The following is a 14,635-nucleotide window of genomic DNA, read 5'->3' as shown; positions in this document are numbered from 1 at the left end:
CTTCCGGAGATGCACCCTGTGCATCTCTACGTCGGTCTTCCTGTCCACAGCCCGGCTGTGGATGAACACATCATCGAAGTAGCTCGGTGCGAAGTCGCGCACCGAGCGCAACAAGTGCGTCAAGCACCTGTTGAAAGTCGCAGGGGCGTTCTTAAGCCCCTGCGGCATTACTAGCCATTCCCAGAGCATGCCGCTTGGCGTGCTCACTGCCGTGAGAGGGATATCGCTCTCACGCATTAGGATTTGATAAAATCCATCTCGCAAGTCGAGAGCACTGTAAACGGTGCTCCCGGCCATCGAATCGATGATAACATCTTTTCGCGGTATCGGCGTCTGCGCCGGTACCGTCGCATCGTTCAGCCTGTTGTAGGCATGAACGATGCGCCATCCGCCCTCTGGCTTTTTGACACTGAACGTCGGAGCACTGTGCGGAGACTTCGACTCCCGCACTTGTCCTGCTTTGCGACGACTTTCAAAGAAGTCGTCGATTGCTTTTACTTGCTCTCGCGGCAGTGGCCACTGCCGCGTGACACAGTACTTCGTGCCCGGCACGAGATCAATCTCGTGCTGAATGCCCTTATCCTGCGGAAGCTCCGCAGGAATGTCTTCCGGGAGTACGTCTTTGTACTCCCTCAACAATTCGTAATAGGGACTCGACTTCAGCGAGTCCCAACCTTGTTTCTCGAAGCGCTCTCGCTTCGTCTTCGCACTAAGAGTGTCTTCACTCTCAGTGGTACCTCCCATGAAGAGCTGCCTCAGCTCTTCGCTCTCGCTCTTCGTTCTTTCGCTGTTCGAATGAACGCAGACTTGCTCGATGCTTCCATCGTGCAAGTCGCGCGTGAAGCGCTTCCAGCTCGTGACTGGATGCGAAGTCAACCCCGACGCCGTCGTCGGAGGATTAGCGATTCCACTTCACGATACTGGAATCCAGTATCGGCGCGCGTCAAGACGTTTAGCGTCTCGACGACCGGCATCACCGCCTCAGTCTGCTCAGCAGACGGTTCTCGTGGCGTCTCGGTCCCGGACCGAGACTTGCGCAGCGTTCTCCGCATGCGCCGTTGTAAGTTCAACGACACGAGGTGAGTGCTTTGACGCAATATTCACAATGTTCTGTTCTTCGCTTAGACTTCTACTCAACCCATTGGACTGGACCTCCCCCAGAGGTCCACAAAGGTCCAGGGAGATGAGTTGCTTGCGCGACTGGTGATCGCCACACCTGATGGCTGTCCACAGTTACGCTGCTTGTCCAACGTGCAGCCGCGAACAACACCTCCCCCACAAGCGGCGCACGAGTACGTTTATCGGTGCTCGAAAGGCCACACAGGCCACATTTGCGAGAGTGCTGTCCGAGGACGAGAGCTTTCGTCAAGAGGTCTGCCGGCATGTCACCCGTCGGCGTGTAGTACACGGCGATCTTCCCCTCCTGAAGCAGGTTCTTTGCTGCCTTGAACTTCACATCTACGGTCTTAGATTTCTCGCTGAGTCCTTGGCGCTTGAGGCGAGCGATGACAGGTTGGCTGTCCATGGCAAGCACAAGCGGTACCTTCTTCCGCAGTACTTGCTCGACGATCAACTGCATCAGCTCGGCATCTTCAATGACGTCATCTGCAGCCACATACTCAGCAGCAGTACTCGACTTCGTCACAATAGTCTGTTTCTTGCTAGCCCAAGCAACAGGGCACCCGAAGAGAAACACGCCACGGCCCGAAATTGACTTCCGGTCCACTTGGTCATTCGCCCAGTCAGCATCGGAGTCTACGGTGATGTCGTCACCGGTAGGTTCCAATGTCAGCTGCATATTTCTCCTGTCAGCCAAGTACCTCACGAGGTACTTCGCCGCATCCCAAGCGACCTTCCTCGGATATGCATTATGTCTTGCAAGCTGTCCAATTGCGAAGCTGGTATCTGGCCTTGTCACTCGAGCCAGATAAAGAAGCGCTCCAACGGCTTCCCGATACGGCATTCTCTTCATCACGACGGCTTCATCTTCTGGAACCACATTGTCCATCAAGTCCAGCCGGGTGCCTGGGACCATTGGCGTCTTGGCGGGTCGCGCCCCGTCCATCGCAAAGCGGTGCAGCACCTCGTCCACGTACGAGGCTTGCGATAGCAACACAATCGACGGGCTTGGACGCTCGACACGCATGCCGAGGAATTGACTGGGTGTACCCATGTCCTTCACATCAAACTTGAGACTGAGTGCCACCATTAGGTGCAACACTTGCTCCTCGTTGGCATGCGCCACTAGCAAGTCGTCTACATACAGACACACCAAGAGAAGTGAGTCATCAATGTACATGAAATATAAGCAGGGATCAGCTTCCGTGGGCACCAGCCCATATTTCTTGAGAAACGCATCGATCACTTTGTTCCACTCGCGGCCTGCCTGTCGAAGCCCGTACAGGGCTTTTCGAAGCCTCCACACCTTTCCACGTTGCTCTGGCGTTCCGAATCCAGGGCCTGGGCGCATGTAGATTTCCTCCAGGAGAACCGCTTTGACGTACGCTGCCGGCACGTCGGCTTGACGAACCACAAGTCGAAGCTTGGCGACGATCACGAAGAAGATGCGCACGGTCGTCAGGGCTGCCACAGGCGCGTAGGTGTCCAGAATGTCGAGCATGTACTGCTGCCGATCGCCACGGGCGCACAGCCTGGCTTTGAACTGAATGACCTCTCCATTTGCACCAGTTTTCACGCGAAACTGGAGTGTGTGATCAAGTACTGACGCGCCGGGAGGCAAATCCACCCACTCAAATGTATCATTCTCGAGCAGGGCCTTGACTTCTTTCTCGATGGCTTGACGCCACTCGGCCCACTGAGGTGATCTTTGAGCCTCACGAAGATTAAGAGGTTCACGGAGAACCTCCCCCAGAACCACGAAAGCGACAGCAGCGAAGGACGTTTGGGCCGCTATGCGATGAGAGCGGCGCTTGGCTGTAGACTGCGACTCATGCGGAGCCTCATTATCTTGATCGCTTGCTTGCTGATCTTGGTCGTCACGTTCGTCACCGCTGTCTGGGGCAAAGTCATCTGGGTCGTCGTCGCCAACGTCCTCCAGCTCGTGGTACATCCGATCGATCAATTTAGCACTGTGAGCCTCAAAGACTGGGTGACCTGGGCCTGGCAAATAGACCTGGTATCCCTTTACTTCATCAGTGCAACCTACGAATGCACCAAGCTGGCCACGCGTGTTGGAGAACCGCTGGTACTTGATCCAAATCTCATCAGGAACGCGAACTGACAAAGCTTGTCCAAATATTGGCACCTTGCTGACGTCCGGTTTTCTCTTCAATATTTTCTCGAATGGACTCACGGCCTCCCCTCGGCGAGGGATCCTGTTGCGCAGGAACGCTGCATGCTTCAGTGCATCTCCCCACATCTGATGTAGCAAGCCCGAGTCTGTGAGAACGGCAGACGCCATTTCCGTGACAGACCGGATAGCCCGTTCAGCGACGCCGTTCTGGAAGGAACTGTAGCGCGTCGTGTGTTCTTGCCACAGGCCTTCTCTCTGGACTAGCCGACGAAAATCGTTGTTGAGGAACTCCGTACCGCCGTCTATCCTTATGACCTTGATGTCGGTTGCCGGGACTTCGGCCTGGCGCTCGATTAGCTTCAAGAATGCTCGGACATTTGACGTTGCCTCGCTCTTCTTCTTGAGCAGATACAGTTGGAGGAAGCCACTCCAGATCACCACCATGAAGTACCGGTGTCCGCCACGCGTCTTCGCCAGTGGTCCACTGAGGTCCGCGTGCACGACGCCATCCTGAAACTCGTCGCTGCTCGTTGGCTCCGCCGGCGGCGAGTGTCGCAGAGACTTGGTGCGTGCGCACACTACACACGTAGGAGGCTTTGCTCCAGGCTGGATGTTCAGTCCTCTAATGATCTTGTTTGCGGCCATCCACTTGAGCGTCTTGTAGTTCATGTGCCCAATGTGCCGATGCCAAGTCTCGAGGTCGCGACCCAGCACTGCAAACGCGGACGACATGGCGACGCTGGCTGATCCCAGCAAGCTCTCCGGAGTGAGCACAGGATACACTCCGTCTTCTACGCGCGAAATGCACCCCACATGCCTACGGTTTCCTCGAAAAACCGTGCATCCGCGAGGAGTAAACTCCACGTCATGTCCAGTAAGAACCAGGGTCGAGATTACAAGCAAAGTCTTGGGAACTTTTGGCACGTAGTAGACATTTTCAAGTACGAACTCCCGCGTGGAGACTCCTCCTTTTCCATCGTCTACTATCGCCTGGATCTTCATCCTTTCCTTGACTTGAGAGACAACCGTGCGACCGTCAGCAACCTTAATCGCGAGCGCGGGGCTCGTGCGGGTAGCCACGAGGTCTTCCAGTCGGCCCGTCAGATGGTGAGACGCGCCCGAGTCCAGCAGGATAGGGCACCACCTGATGCCAGCCCTTCATTGGTCTTCCTCATCGTTCTCGCTCTCTTCCTCGGCTTCTGCGTTAAGTGCCGTGCCTTTACCAAACTCACCGTTCTTGTTGCCCTGCAAGTAAGTGCGGCAGAAATCAGCGGTGTGACCCGTCGCACCGCACTCGTAGCACTTGAACGAGCTCTTGGTGTTAGTGTTGGTGGTCTTCGGCTTCTTCTTCCGCTACACGACTGCGGCTTGGGCTTGGGCTTCCGCAGGACGTTTCTTCGGGTTCTTGGCGTTCTTTGTAATCGTCTGCTGAGGCTTCTTGCTCGCGGGCTTCGCGTTCTTGCTCTTCAGCGCGGTTGCTGCAGGCTGCGCGACTTTGGTCTTTCTTCGGTCCGGGAGGCGCCCGTCGGTTTCCGCTTTGCGCGCCAACGCTGCCACCGCCACCTTCAGTTGGTCTTCGGGCTTGTCGTCTTCAAGACTGACCTTCGTCTCCAGAAAGTCCTTAAACTTGGGGTATTCGTTTCTCACGAAGGCGACTAGGGCGTGGCGCGCGTTCACGGGAACTGCCTTTCTACCTGCGAGCGCTTGAGCGTCGTCGATCTGCTCGTCGAGCTCCTCGCAGAAATCACGAGCCTTGGCGTCGAAGTTTCCCGTCGCTACCGAGCCATCAAACCGTTCAACCTTGATGCTGCGTAGGTCGATCTTGTCCGAACGCTTCCCGCGCACAGCGTTGTTGATCTCGCCGGCGCCGCTGTCGGACTCATCGTCGTGATTGGGTTCTTGTTCTGGCTGGGGCTGCGAATGTTGGCTTCCGCCGCCATCTCAGTTCGCACCGAAGGCAGCCGCTAGTGCGGTAAGCGCGGGGCCGACGCTGGCGATCTGCGCGATGATCGCGGGTTCGAGCGCCATGGCGCTTGCTGGGGCCTGTGCAGCCTGTGCGGGAGGCGGAGCTGGCACAGGAGCTTGACTAGCGGCTTGTGCAGCCTGAGCGGGAGGCGGGCTGGTACAGGAGCTTGACTCGTGCTGGCTCCAGCAGCGTGCGGTGCGGGGTTAGCTTGACCTCCATCATTGGCCGCTGCTGCAGCTACGCTTCCACGTGTGCTCACCACCATGAGCGATCCGCGGCTGTTAACCTGTAAGTTCCACGACACGGGGTGAGTGCTTTGATGCAATATTCACAATGTTCTGTTCTTCGCTTAGACTCCTACTCAACCCATTGGACTGGACCTCCCCCAGAGGTCCACAAAGGTCTAGGGAGATGAGTTGCTTGCGCGACTGGTGATCGCCACACCTGATGGCTGTCCACAGTTGCGCTGCTTGTCCAACGTGCAGCCGCGAAGAACAGCCGTCTTCTTGTTGTGCGGAGCCGGGCTCCGCACAGTTGTACTTCTGGTCCAGGCCCGGCCGTGGACAGTTGTTCGCCGGCGGACCCTGTCCGCGGGCGCGCGGTATCAAGCCCGGCTTGACCGCATATTCCGTCGTGCAGCCCGGCTGCACAGAAATGTGTTCCTTCGCCGGCAGAGCCTGTCTGCGGGCGCGGGATACCAAGCCCGGCTTGATCGCATGGCGCTTCGTCGTGCAGCCCGGCTGCACGACAGCATGCAAATTGCGTCAGTGCGGTACGTTTGCAACCGTCCGCACTGTTTGCAGCGTCAACTCCCGGAGTTGACAGGCCTTCGTCACCTCGACGCCATTCATTGGCGGAGCCCCTCATGACCGAGGGTGCGTCGGCTCCCGGAGCCGACGCGTCGTTGTCGACCTGACCTCTTCCGGTCAGGGACTGTCCCTTACACGCTTGAACGTGGGTATTGGTTCCCGGAACCAGTACATCTTTTTCTTCTGACGTCGGCAGCATTGCCGACGTTGGTTTCACTTGTGCGCGCCCTCGCGCACTTCTTGGGCATTCCGGGACAGCAGCATTAAGCGCTGTCTCGACTGGTGAGCCGCGCGCACCTGCTGGTGCGTGCGCTGCGGTAACAGGGCCATCGCTCTCTGTTCCGCTGTCGTGGCCGAAGCGCACGAGCGTGCGCTTCTTCCAGTCTATCACCGGATCATGCCGTGCAAGCCACGGCATGCCCATTACCACGTCGAACTTATCGTCCAGGTCCAGGACGATAAAGTGTTCGACAAACACTCGTTGTTTGTACGAGAAGCGCACGTTCTCGACGCGCTTCTCGGTCTTCACGATGACACCTGTTTCCAGCCGTACCTCCAGAAGACTTCGAGGTACATTTACCTCCTCGAAGTCAAGTCTCGGCAGGCTTCGTAGTCGAACAAAGTTGTTCGACGCGCCTGAATCTACCAAAGCTCGAAGAGAGTCACTCGCTCTCTTCGAGTAAACCTTCAAGATGACTAGGTTCGGCCTGTCATCTTGTTTCTTGCAGCGAGAGCTAGTCTCACTGGGGGCTGCAGTCCTCAGTGTCGCGTGCCCGATGTCGGCATGCGTGACTGCATTACCAGTAGGGCGCCCCGCGCCTACTGGATGTTCGCGTTTTTTGTTGGTCCGCGGCGATGCCTAGCATCGCCACGACGGCCACCTCCAGGGGGCATGGGAGCTGTGCACTCCCGTTCGAAGTGACCGATCCTTCCGCAACGGAAGCATCGCACGTTACCTCCCTGCTGCTGGTAACCAGCAGTTGTTGCGTTCGAGAGGTCCATTGGTTCCGGACCTCCCGTCCTCGCTACCGGGCGCGGTAGCGGTCTCGGCACATGTGCATGGAGTTTAGCCTGCCGCAGGATTAGGTAAAATGAGAACTGTATTGTTTGTAAAATGATCTTCCTCCTAAATCTGCTAAAACTGTTTATCATCTATGAAAGGGGTTGACAGCGGCTGGCTGTCAGAGCCCCGCCAATATGCACGTCTCTAATTGGTAGAAAGATGCTTCTTTCTACCAATAGGATCTTTGGGTAGGTGTGGACCACTCATTGTGGTGGCCCACTTCAATGTATCCATTGGTGTGACTTACACCAAGGTGAGGAATTATCTAAAACTATTAACAGATATTTTATCTGTTAAAATCACAAGTGGCTTGTAGCCACTTGTGCGTGTAACCCCGTTACAGACTAACAGGCGGCGCACGTGCGTCAAGCTGCAGGAGTTCCTGCAGTCAAAGGACGAGCGTGCGCAGTTTGACTGGGCCGTCCATGTTCTGGAGGACGACATCGGATACTTCAATGACGTGGACGGCCGACCCGTGGACGGCATCGCTAGAATTTTTATTTAATTCAGGTTGGATATAGAGACTTAATGTGGGAGTCAGCAAGTCACATCCCCACTCGGCTCAGAATGTAGTTTGAACACGATACCATCAATTTTGTATGGATCTACCAGTCCACTCGGAGAAGGCACAGGGTTTGTCGGCAACCCCCACGTAAGACTAGGAAGGCGTTAGGAGAAGACACGAAATATGTATAATAGACATTAAGTACGCAACGCGAACTTTACGCTGACGCGACAGTAGTTGCTTTTTTCTACTGCCGTCGGGCACGATTCAGTACTCTTCTACTGGATTATGGAATTTCCTCCAATTTTGGCGGTTTGTCATGCAATTGGCATTTGCGCAGACGTTTTTCAAGCAAACGTGTTAAAGCTTCACTACTGAGTACTGCATTAAGCCAATCACTATTATTACATTGAAAAATCATATTTTTAACCCCCCACTCTTAAATGTTGTATTTAATGTGGTGTTGCGCCACACCAAAATTCGGTGACCGGCAGGTGACCCGACACCGATTTCCGGTGACAGCAGCCTGGGTGAGCGAAGGCGTTGCAGAATGAGAGCGGTGTGGTATCTCAGAGTCAGATCGTCAACAGTACTATCAAGGTGTCTCATAGTAAGAGCGGTTTGTGACTCAGAGTGGGAGCGGTCACGGTACTTCCCGCCAAAGTACTAAAGTCGGCCAAGTGTTTCAAAGTTAGAGCGGTCTGGCGTTGCAAAGTGAGACCCGATACAGTAATTCTCACTGAGTCATGAAGTCAGCGAGATCTCAAGATAGTTACATAGGGACTCCGTGAGGGATCAGTTGGGATCCGGAACCCCTTCATTTCATTAGGTATTTGTATGGGACACAAGGAAAATTAGGTTAGAGCCTTAGCGGCTCTTCGGAGAGATAACAAACAAACAGAGCAGAATTTTCCAAGTCCAAGACAAGCGTACACTATCTGGTAAGTCCCTGCGCGGGCTGGATTTTTATGTCGTTGACAGGTAGCGCCAAGAGACAAGTCGGCCCGGGAAGGGCAAGGATCTCGCCGAGCGCGCCGAGGACAAGTCCCGCCGAGTCTGCGGGCCGGTACGCCGGATAGCCTGGGTGCCGTGACAATTCTAGCCGAGAAGCCTTTGCTCTCGGTGGCCCGTAAAAGCGCACGCGCGCCGTTGTCCATCCTTTGGTGGACGGCACGGGTTTGAGGAACGGGAGTCAGTGAGCTCAGCTGACTTCCGGAGGAGCGACTGGCTTGGTTGCCTGGTCTCGGCGAGGACCGCCACCGCTGTCCCGGAAGGGCCGGACCGCTGGGGGCAACCTAGCGTAGGCCAATAAGCGCCGACTAGCTCGGCGATTGTTGTGTCTGCGTGCAAGGACTAATTTGTGCGTTCTGCTACACCACAACTGGTGCCGCGACCCGGGAACAGGGTGTACGTGTTGTCGCAGGTACCAAGTAACCAAGTCAAGTGAGAGAAAGTGAGCATGATGGCCAAGGGATCGCTATCGCCAAGTCGGGGAAGCCCAGCGCGAGCTGGATCACCGGCGGGGCGATCGAACTCGGCGAGTCCGCTAGCTGCGCCCATAACGATGGATGCGGCTCGAACCGTTCAGTTCGAGGATGACGACGCTCGAGGCCAAGGAAATGAAGATAGGATTGAGGAGAAGGGGGAAGTCGACGAATATGTCAAGTCAACAGTTGAGTTACTCAGCGAAGTGGAGGAGTTGTCGCTCCAGGTGAGTCGGATGGGAAATCCACGCCCTGTTGAGCGCAGCCTCGCCGCCGAGCTGAACGCAAGTGCGTACGAAGACGATGAAGATGATGATCAAGGGGATGCTCAACGGGAACGTCCGCCCCTTATTCCAAGAGCAACCCGGAACGCCGACACGCGGAGTGCCAACAAGGTGCTCAGCCGACTCGGCAAGGAGATGAGAGTCCCCAGTGAGTGGATGATGACGTTTGCGCCGGTCGCGATGGCGCAGGCGAAGTGGCTGGTGCTGGACCCCGAACTGACTCAGCCAATCAACTGCACCAGTCTGGACCAACGCGTCGAAGACACGGCGCTGCTGCTGAAGGCGATGGGATATCGCTGCACAAGCAGGCCCAACAGCTTGATGTTATCAGGCTGGGATGTTCGCCAAGCTGGGAGTGAGCTGACTCAGTGGAAACGCCGGCTGGGCGCTGAGTTCGGGTTGAAGCGGGCTCCTGGACCCAAGCAGACAATTGCCAAGCGGATCGCCGACTTCGGTGAAGATCCAAGCAAAGTCCCTCTGCCCCGGACCCCGGAGACGAAGAAGACCGAGAAAGCCGAAAAGTTCCAATCGACTGTGGGAACTCCGTACTTCGAGGACTCCCACATGTTGACCCCGAAGAAGGGGAAGCCGAGTCATGATCGCTATGACCATCTGTACGACCCCAGCGATGAAGCGGAACTCGGCGAGGACCCGTGGGATGAAAGGGGATCCCGATGAGTCGGTGAAGGCGCAAATCCGCCGACTCAGTTATGACGACGAGGAACAAGCTGACTCCAGGTGTCTGGAAGTGCGCACTCACTTCTCGCTCGGCAAGATCGCCGAGTTCGAGGGCAAGCGATACCGTTCAGACGCGTCCTTGCAGTGGTTAAAATGCTTCATCTACGAGATGAAAGAGACACGCCAACCTCAAAACTCGTGGTGCGAGCCATTCTCGCTGAGTCTCGGCCGAGCGGCTAAGAGCTGGTATCGTCAGCTGCCTAAGAAGACTCAACAGCGTTGGAACCTACTCAGCGGAGCGTTCCTCGACGATTACTGCTCTCAGTTCGACCAGTCAGCGCGGACCAGATATTACTCGGCTACACGCAAAGAGAATGAGCCGATCTGCGACTTCCTCATCCGACTCAACGGATACGCCCGTACCGCCAAGATACGAGAAGGGCGGCACGGATGCGATCACGTTGAGCAGTTCTTGCTCAACTGCGGTGACGATGAAGTCATGGATGTGCTGTACCCGCTCCAACTCACCGACATTCAGCGAGTGGAGCAGATTATCAACAAGAAGATCCTTGGCGAAAAAAGGAAGAAGCAACGCGATCGTATGATCAGCAGCCGAGGAAGCGAAACTCGACGGGGTGACAACACTCGTCGAGATGACCGTCGCGAGTCTCGCCGAGATGATCGACGCGATCCGCGCCGAGATGATTGCCGAAGTCGTTGCGACGAGAGCCGAGGCCGCCGAGTCAACGTGGTGGACGCGTCGGTGGAGAATTTGTACCACGGCTCCGACTCGCGCCAATCGAGTCGGCGAGCCAGCGAATCTGAGTCGTCGAGAAGCGAAGGTGGTTACAGCAACTTCAGCGACGTTGACTCCGACGAGAGCCAAGATCATGTAGACGCTGGAGCCGAGAGTGACCAGTCCTCAGGACGGGGCAACTCGGCGGAGCGGCGCAGGGGTGACCGCCCAGCTTGTTGAGAAGAGACGGGCGAGCGGCAACGTCCAGGTCGCCGGAATGAGTCAGCTGAACGCCAACGCTGGGATCGCCGAGACGACGCCCGTGACAGGCGGAGTTACGACCACCGAGATCGCTGAGGCGAGTTTGGCGAACGCCCTCGCTATGGCCCGAGCGCAGCGTGCGGAAGCAACAGTCACTCGGCGCACTTCTGCCCCAGGCGATGCAAATTCCGCAAGCAAGTCCATGACGTGGGTCGTTGGGAAATGCTCCAGCGACTCGAGAAGCTCACGAAGTTCGTCCGTACCTCTGTGGACAAGTCGGCGGTGCCCGCCGACCTACACGATATCTACGAGCCGAAAGATTTAAACTAGGTGGCCTCCGACTGGGTTGGATAATATCGGGCTGCCACAGTCCGCTGAGTCGGCGGTTGAAGCGAACTTTGTGTTCGCTTTCGTCAGCAAGGCGCAGCGGTCCGAGATGATGTGTGGAGAAGGTGATGAATTGGAGTGTGGAGCTGACGGACATGAACGTGAAGTTGACATGGAATGATGAACTCGGCGACCCGGAGGTAGGCCGCCGAGCTATTACGAGTATGACAAGAGAGACTCAGCTGAGTACACTCGAACCAGACCACGCCACGACGATGAGACTGCACTCTGGTGAGCGCATGGGGTGGTGGTCTGCGAGGAAGGCCGATCGCCGAGTTCGCATGTGCGCCCTAATGATGGGCGCGGTGAACGACAAGCGGACTCAGATTCTGCTCGACACTGGAGCAAATGTCTCGGCGATCACTGAGTCCTTCGCGAGGAGACTACGGTTAAAACGAACTGCGAGCAAAGAAAGGCAGGTTTAAGTGCAAGGCGTCAACAAGGGCAAGCTGAGTACGACAGCTCGAGCCATGGTAAAGATGACTCTCGGCTGGCAATTGGTCTACGAGTTCGAAGTATGGATTATGCCGCACTATGCTGGCATCGACTTAATTCTCGGGACGGATTTTATGATCCCAGCTGGGGTGCGGTTGGATCTGTTCAACTCGACAGCGAAATTGCCGGACGAGGTGGTTATACCACTTCTGAAATCACGGGCCGCCGAGTGGGATGAGTCGCCTTACGAGAGTCGAGTGAGTGGCGGCCCAGCTGAGTCCATGAGTATTCAACCCAGGCTGGTCGCTGAATTCGCACTGAGACGCAGACAGCCGAGTTCCGACACCCATGAGCTGTGGGTACGACGAACAAACGATTGGATACCCACGGTTGTCTGTGGCTCGCGGAATAAGCCAACTAAGGTCCTCTTGACAAATGTGAACGAGAAGCTGGTGTGGTGCCCCGCTCACTTCTCCGTGATTCTCTGGATGTTGCACGGGGAGTTACCCCCGGATGATGGATTTGTGCGTCTGAACTCGGCTAAGTATCGCGATTGGCAGGTTCTCGCCTACGAGACTGCGATTGACAAGTCCTTGTTAAGGAAGGAACAGCGCCTGTACGACGACTGGATGGCCAAGCAACCACCTGCAGTGGAAACGACACCGTATCGGACACCAACAGGGGTGCTCAAGCGAAGCCCGAGGCACGGGGATGGCGAGCTAGCCGGGTTGATTTGCGTCCAAAGACATGAACTCCTTGAACGATTGGATCTGGCAGATACAGGGAACAAGCCCGCCGAGTCAGCGGAACTGGCGGCGTCAGGAAGACACAGCGCCGAGATCGCTGAGTTTCAAGCGACTCAACGGATACGCCCGTACCGCGAAGATACGAGAAGGGCGGCACGGATGCGATCACGTTGAGCAGTTCTTGCTCAACTGCGGTGACGATGAAGTCATGGATGTGCTGTACCCGCTCCAACTCACCGACATTCAGCGAGTGGAGCAGATTATCAACAAGAAGATCCTTGGCGAAAACAGGAAGAAGCAACGCGATCGTATGATCAGCAGCCGAGGAAGCGAAACTCGACGGGGTGACAACACTCGTCGAGATGACCGTCGCGAGTCTCGCCGAGATGATTGCCGAAGTCGTTGCGACGAGAGCCGAGGCCGCCGAGTCAACGTGGTGGACGCGTCGGTGGAGAATTTGTACCACGGCTCCGACTCGCGCCAATCGAGTCGGCGAGCCAGCGAATATGAGTCGTCGAGAAGCGAAGGTGGTTACAGCAACTTCAGCGACGTTGACTCCGACGAGAGCCAAGATCATGTAGACGCTGGAGCCGAGAGTGACCAGTCCTCAGGACGGGGCAACTCGGCGGAGCGGCGCAGGGGTGACCGCCCAGCTTGTTGAGAAGAGACGGGCGAGCGGCAACGTCCAGGTCGCCGGAATGAGTCAGCTGAACGCCAACGCTGGGATCGCCGAGACGACACCCGTGACAGGCGGAGTTACGACCGCCGAGATCGCCGAGGCGAGTTTGACGAACGCCCTCGCTATGGCAACAGTCACTCGGCGCACTTCTGCCCCAGGCGATGCAAATTCTGCAAGCAAGTCCATGTCGTGGGTCACTGCGAGATGTTCCAACGACTCGAGAAGCTCACCAAGTTCGTCCGCACCTCCGTAGACAAGTCGGCGGTGCCCGCCGACCTCCACGATATCTACGAGCCGAAGGATTTATACAAGATGGCCCGTCAACTTCGACTGGGTTGGATAATATCGGGCTGCCACAGTCAGCTGAGCCGGCGGTTGAAGCGAACTTCGTGTTCGCTTTCGACGGCAAGGCGCAGCGGCCCGAGATAATGAGTGGAGAAGGTGATGAATTGGAGTGTGGAGCTGACGGACATGAACATGAATTTGATTAGAACAATGACCTCGGCGACCCAGAGGAAGGTCGCCGAGCTATTACGAGTATGGTGAGGGAGACTCAGCTGAGTACACACGAACCAGACCACGCCACGACGATGAGACGGCGCTCTGGTGAGCGCATGGGGTGGTGGTCGGCGAGTAAGTACGATCGCCGAGTCTGCTTGCATGCCCTAGTGATGGGCGCGTTGAACGACAAGCGGACTCAGATGCTGCTCGACACTGGAGAAAATGTCTCGGTGATCAGTGAGTCCTTCGCGAAGAGACTACGGTTAAAATGCACTGTGAGCAACGATAGGCAGATTAACGTGCAAGGCGTCAACAAGGGCAAGCTGAATACGACAGCTCGAGCAATGGTGAAAGTGACTCTCGGCTGTCAATTGGTCTACGAGTCCGAAGTATGGATTATGTCGCACTATGCTGGCGTCGACTTAATTCTCGGGACGGATTTTATGATCCTAGCTGCGGTGCGGTTGGAGCTGTTCAACGCGACCGCGAAATTGCCGGACGAGGTAGTTATACCACTTCTGAAATCACGGGCCGTCAAGTTGGATGAGTCGCCTTCCGAGAGTCGAGAGAGTGGTGGCCCAGCTGAGTCAATGAGTATTCAGCCCAGGCTGGTCGCTGAATTCGCACTGAGACGCAGACAGCCGAGTTCCGACACCCATGACCTGTGGGTACGACGAACAAAAGTTTGGATACCCACGGTTGTCTGTGGCTCGCGGAATAAGCCAACTAAGGTCTTCCTGACAAACGTGAGCGAGAAGCTGGTGTGGTGCCCCGCTCACTTCTCCGTGATTCTCTGGTTGTTGCACAGGGAGTTACCCCCGGATGATGGATTTGTGCGTCTGAACTCG

The 14,635-nt window shown here is 56.3% G+C and overlaps 3 protein-coding genes across 3 annotated transcripts; 1 reads left to right on the top strand and 2 right to left on the bottom strand.

Annotated features, from left to right (window-relative positions):
- Positions 1 to 1,129: 1,129 nt before the first annotated feature.
- IUM83_07339 (Retrovirus-related Pol polyprotein from transposon TNT 1-94) lies at positions 1,130 to 3,985 on the bottom strand (the record flags this gene model as incomplete). Its single annotated transcript, XM_067931625.1, has 1 exon — positions 1,130 to 3,985. The coding sequence occupies one exon, from the start codon at positions 3,983 to 3,985 to the stop codon at positions 1,130 to 1,132; it is 2,856 nt and encodes a 951-aa protein (XP_067799125.1).
- Positions 3,986 to 4,606: 621 nt separating this feature from the next.
- IUM83_07338 (Zea mays Retrotransposon Opie-2) lies at positions 4,607 to 5,281 on the bottom strand (the record flags this gene model as incomplete). The annotated part of the gene is made up of 2 exons (XM_067931624.1): positions 4,607 to 5,157; positions 5,206 to 5,281. The coding sequence occupies 2 exons, from the start codon at positions 5,279 to 5,281 to the stop codon at positions 4,607 to 4,609; spliced, it is 627 nt and encodes a 208-aa protein (XP_067799126.1).
- Positions 5,282 to 9,160: 3,879 nt separating this feature from the next.
- Positions 9,161 to 10,042, top strand: IUM83_07337 (uncharacterized protein; the record flags this gene model as incomplete). The annotated part of the gene is made up of 1 exon (XM_067931623.1): positions 9,161 to 10,042. One exon carries the CDS (start codon positions 9,161 to 9,163, stop codon positions 10,040 to 10,042), a length of 882 nt encoding a protein of 293 aa, XP_067799142.1.
- Between the last annotated feature and the right edge of the window lie 4,593 nt (positions 10,043 to 14,635).

Source organism: Phytophthora cinnamomi (genome assembly GCF_018691715.1).
Source record: "Phytophthora cinnamomi strain GKB4 chromosome Unknown Contig6, whole genome shotgun sequence".
NCBI classification, from domain to species: Eukaryota; Oomycota; class Peronosporomycetes; order Peronosporales; family Peronosporaceae; genus Phytophthora; species Phytophthora cinnamomi.
Note: the sequence above shows the minus strand (reverse complement) of the source record. Positions and strands in the feature narration are given on the sequence as shown.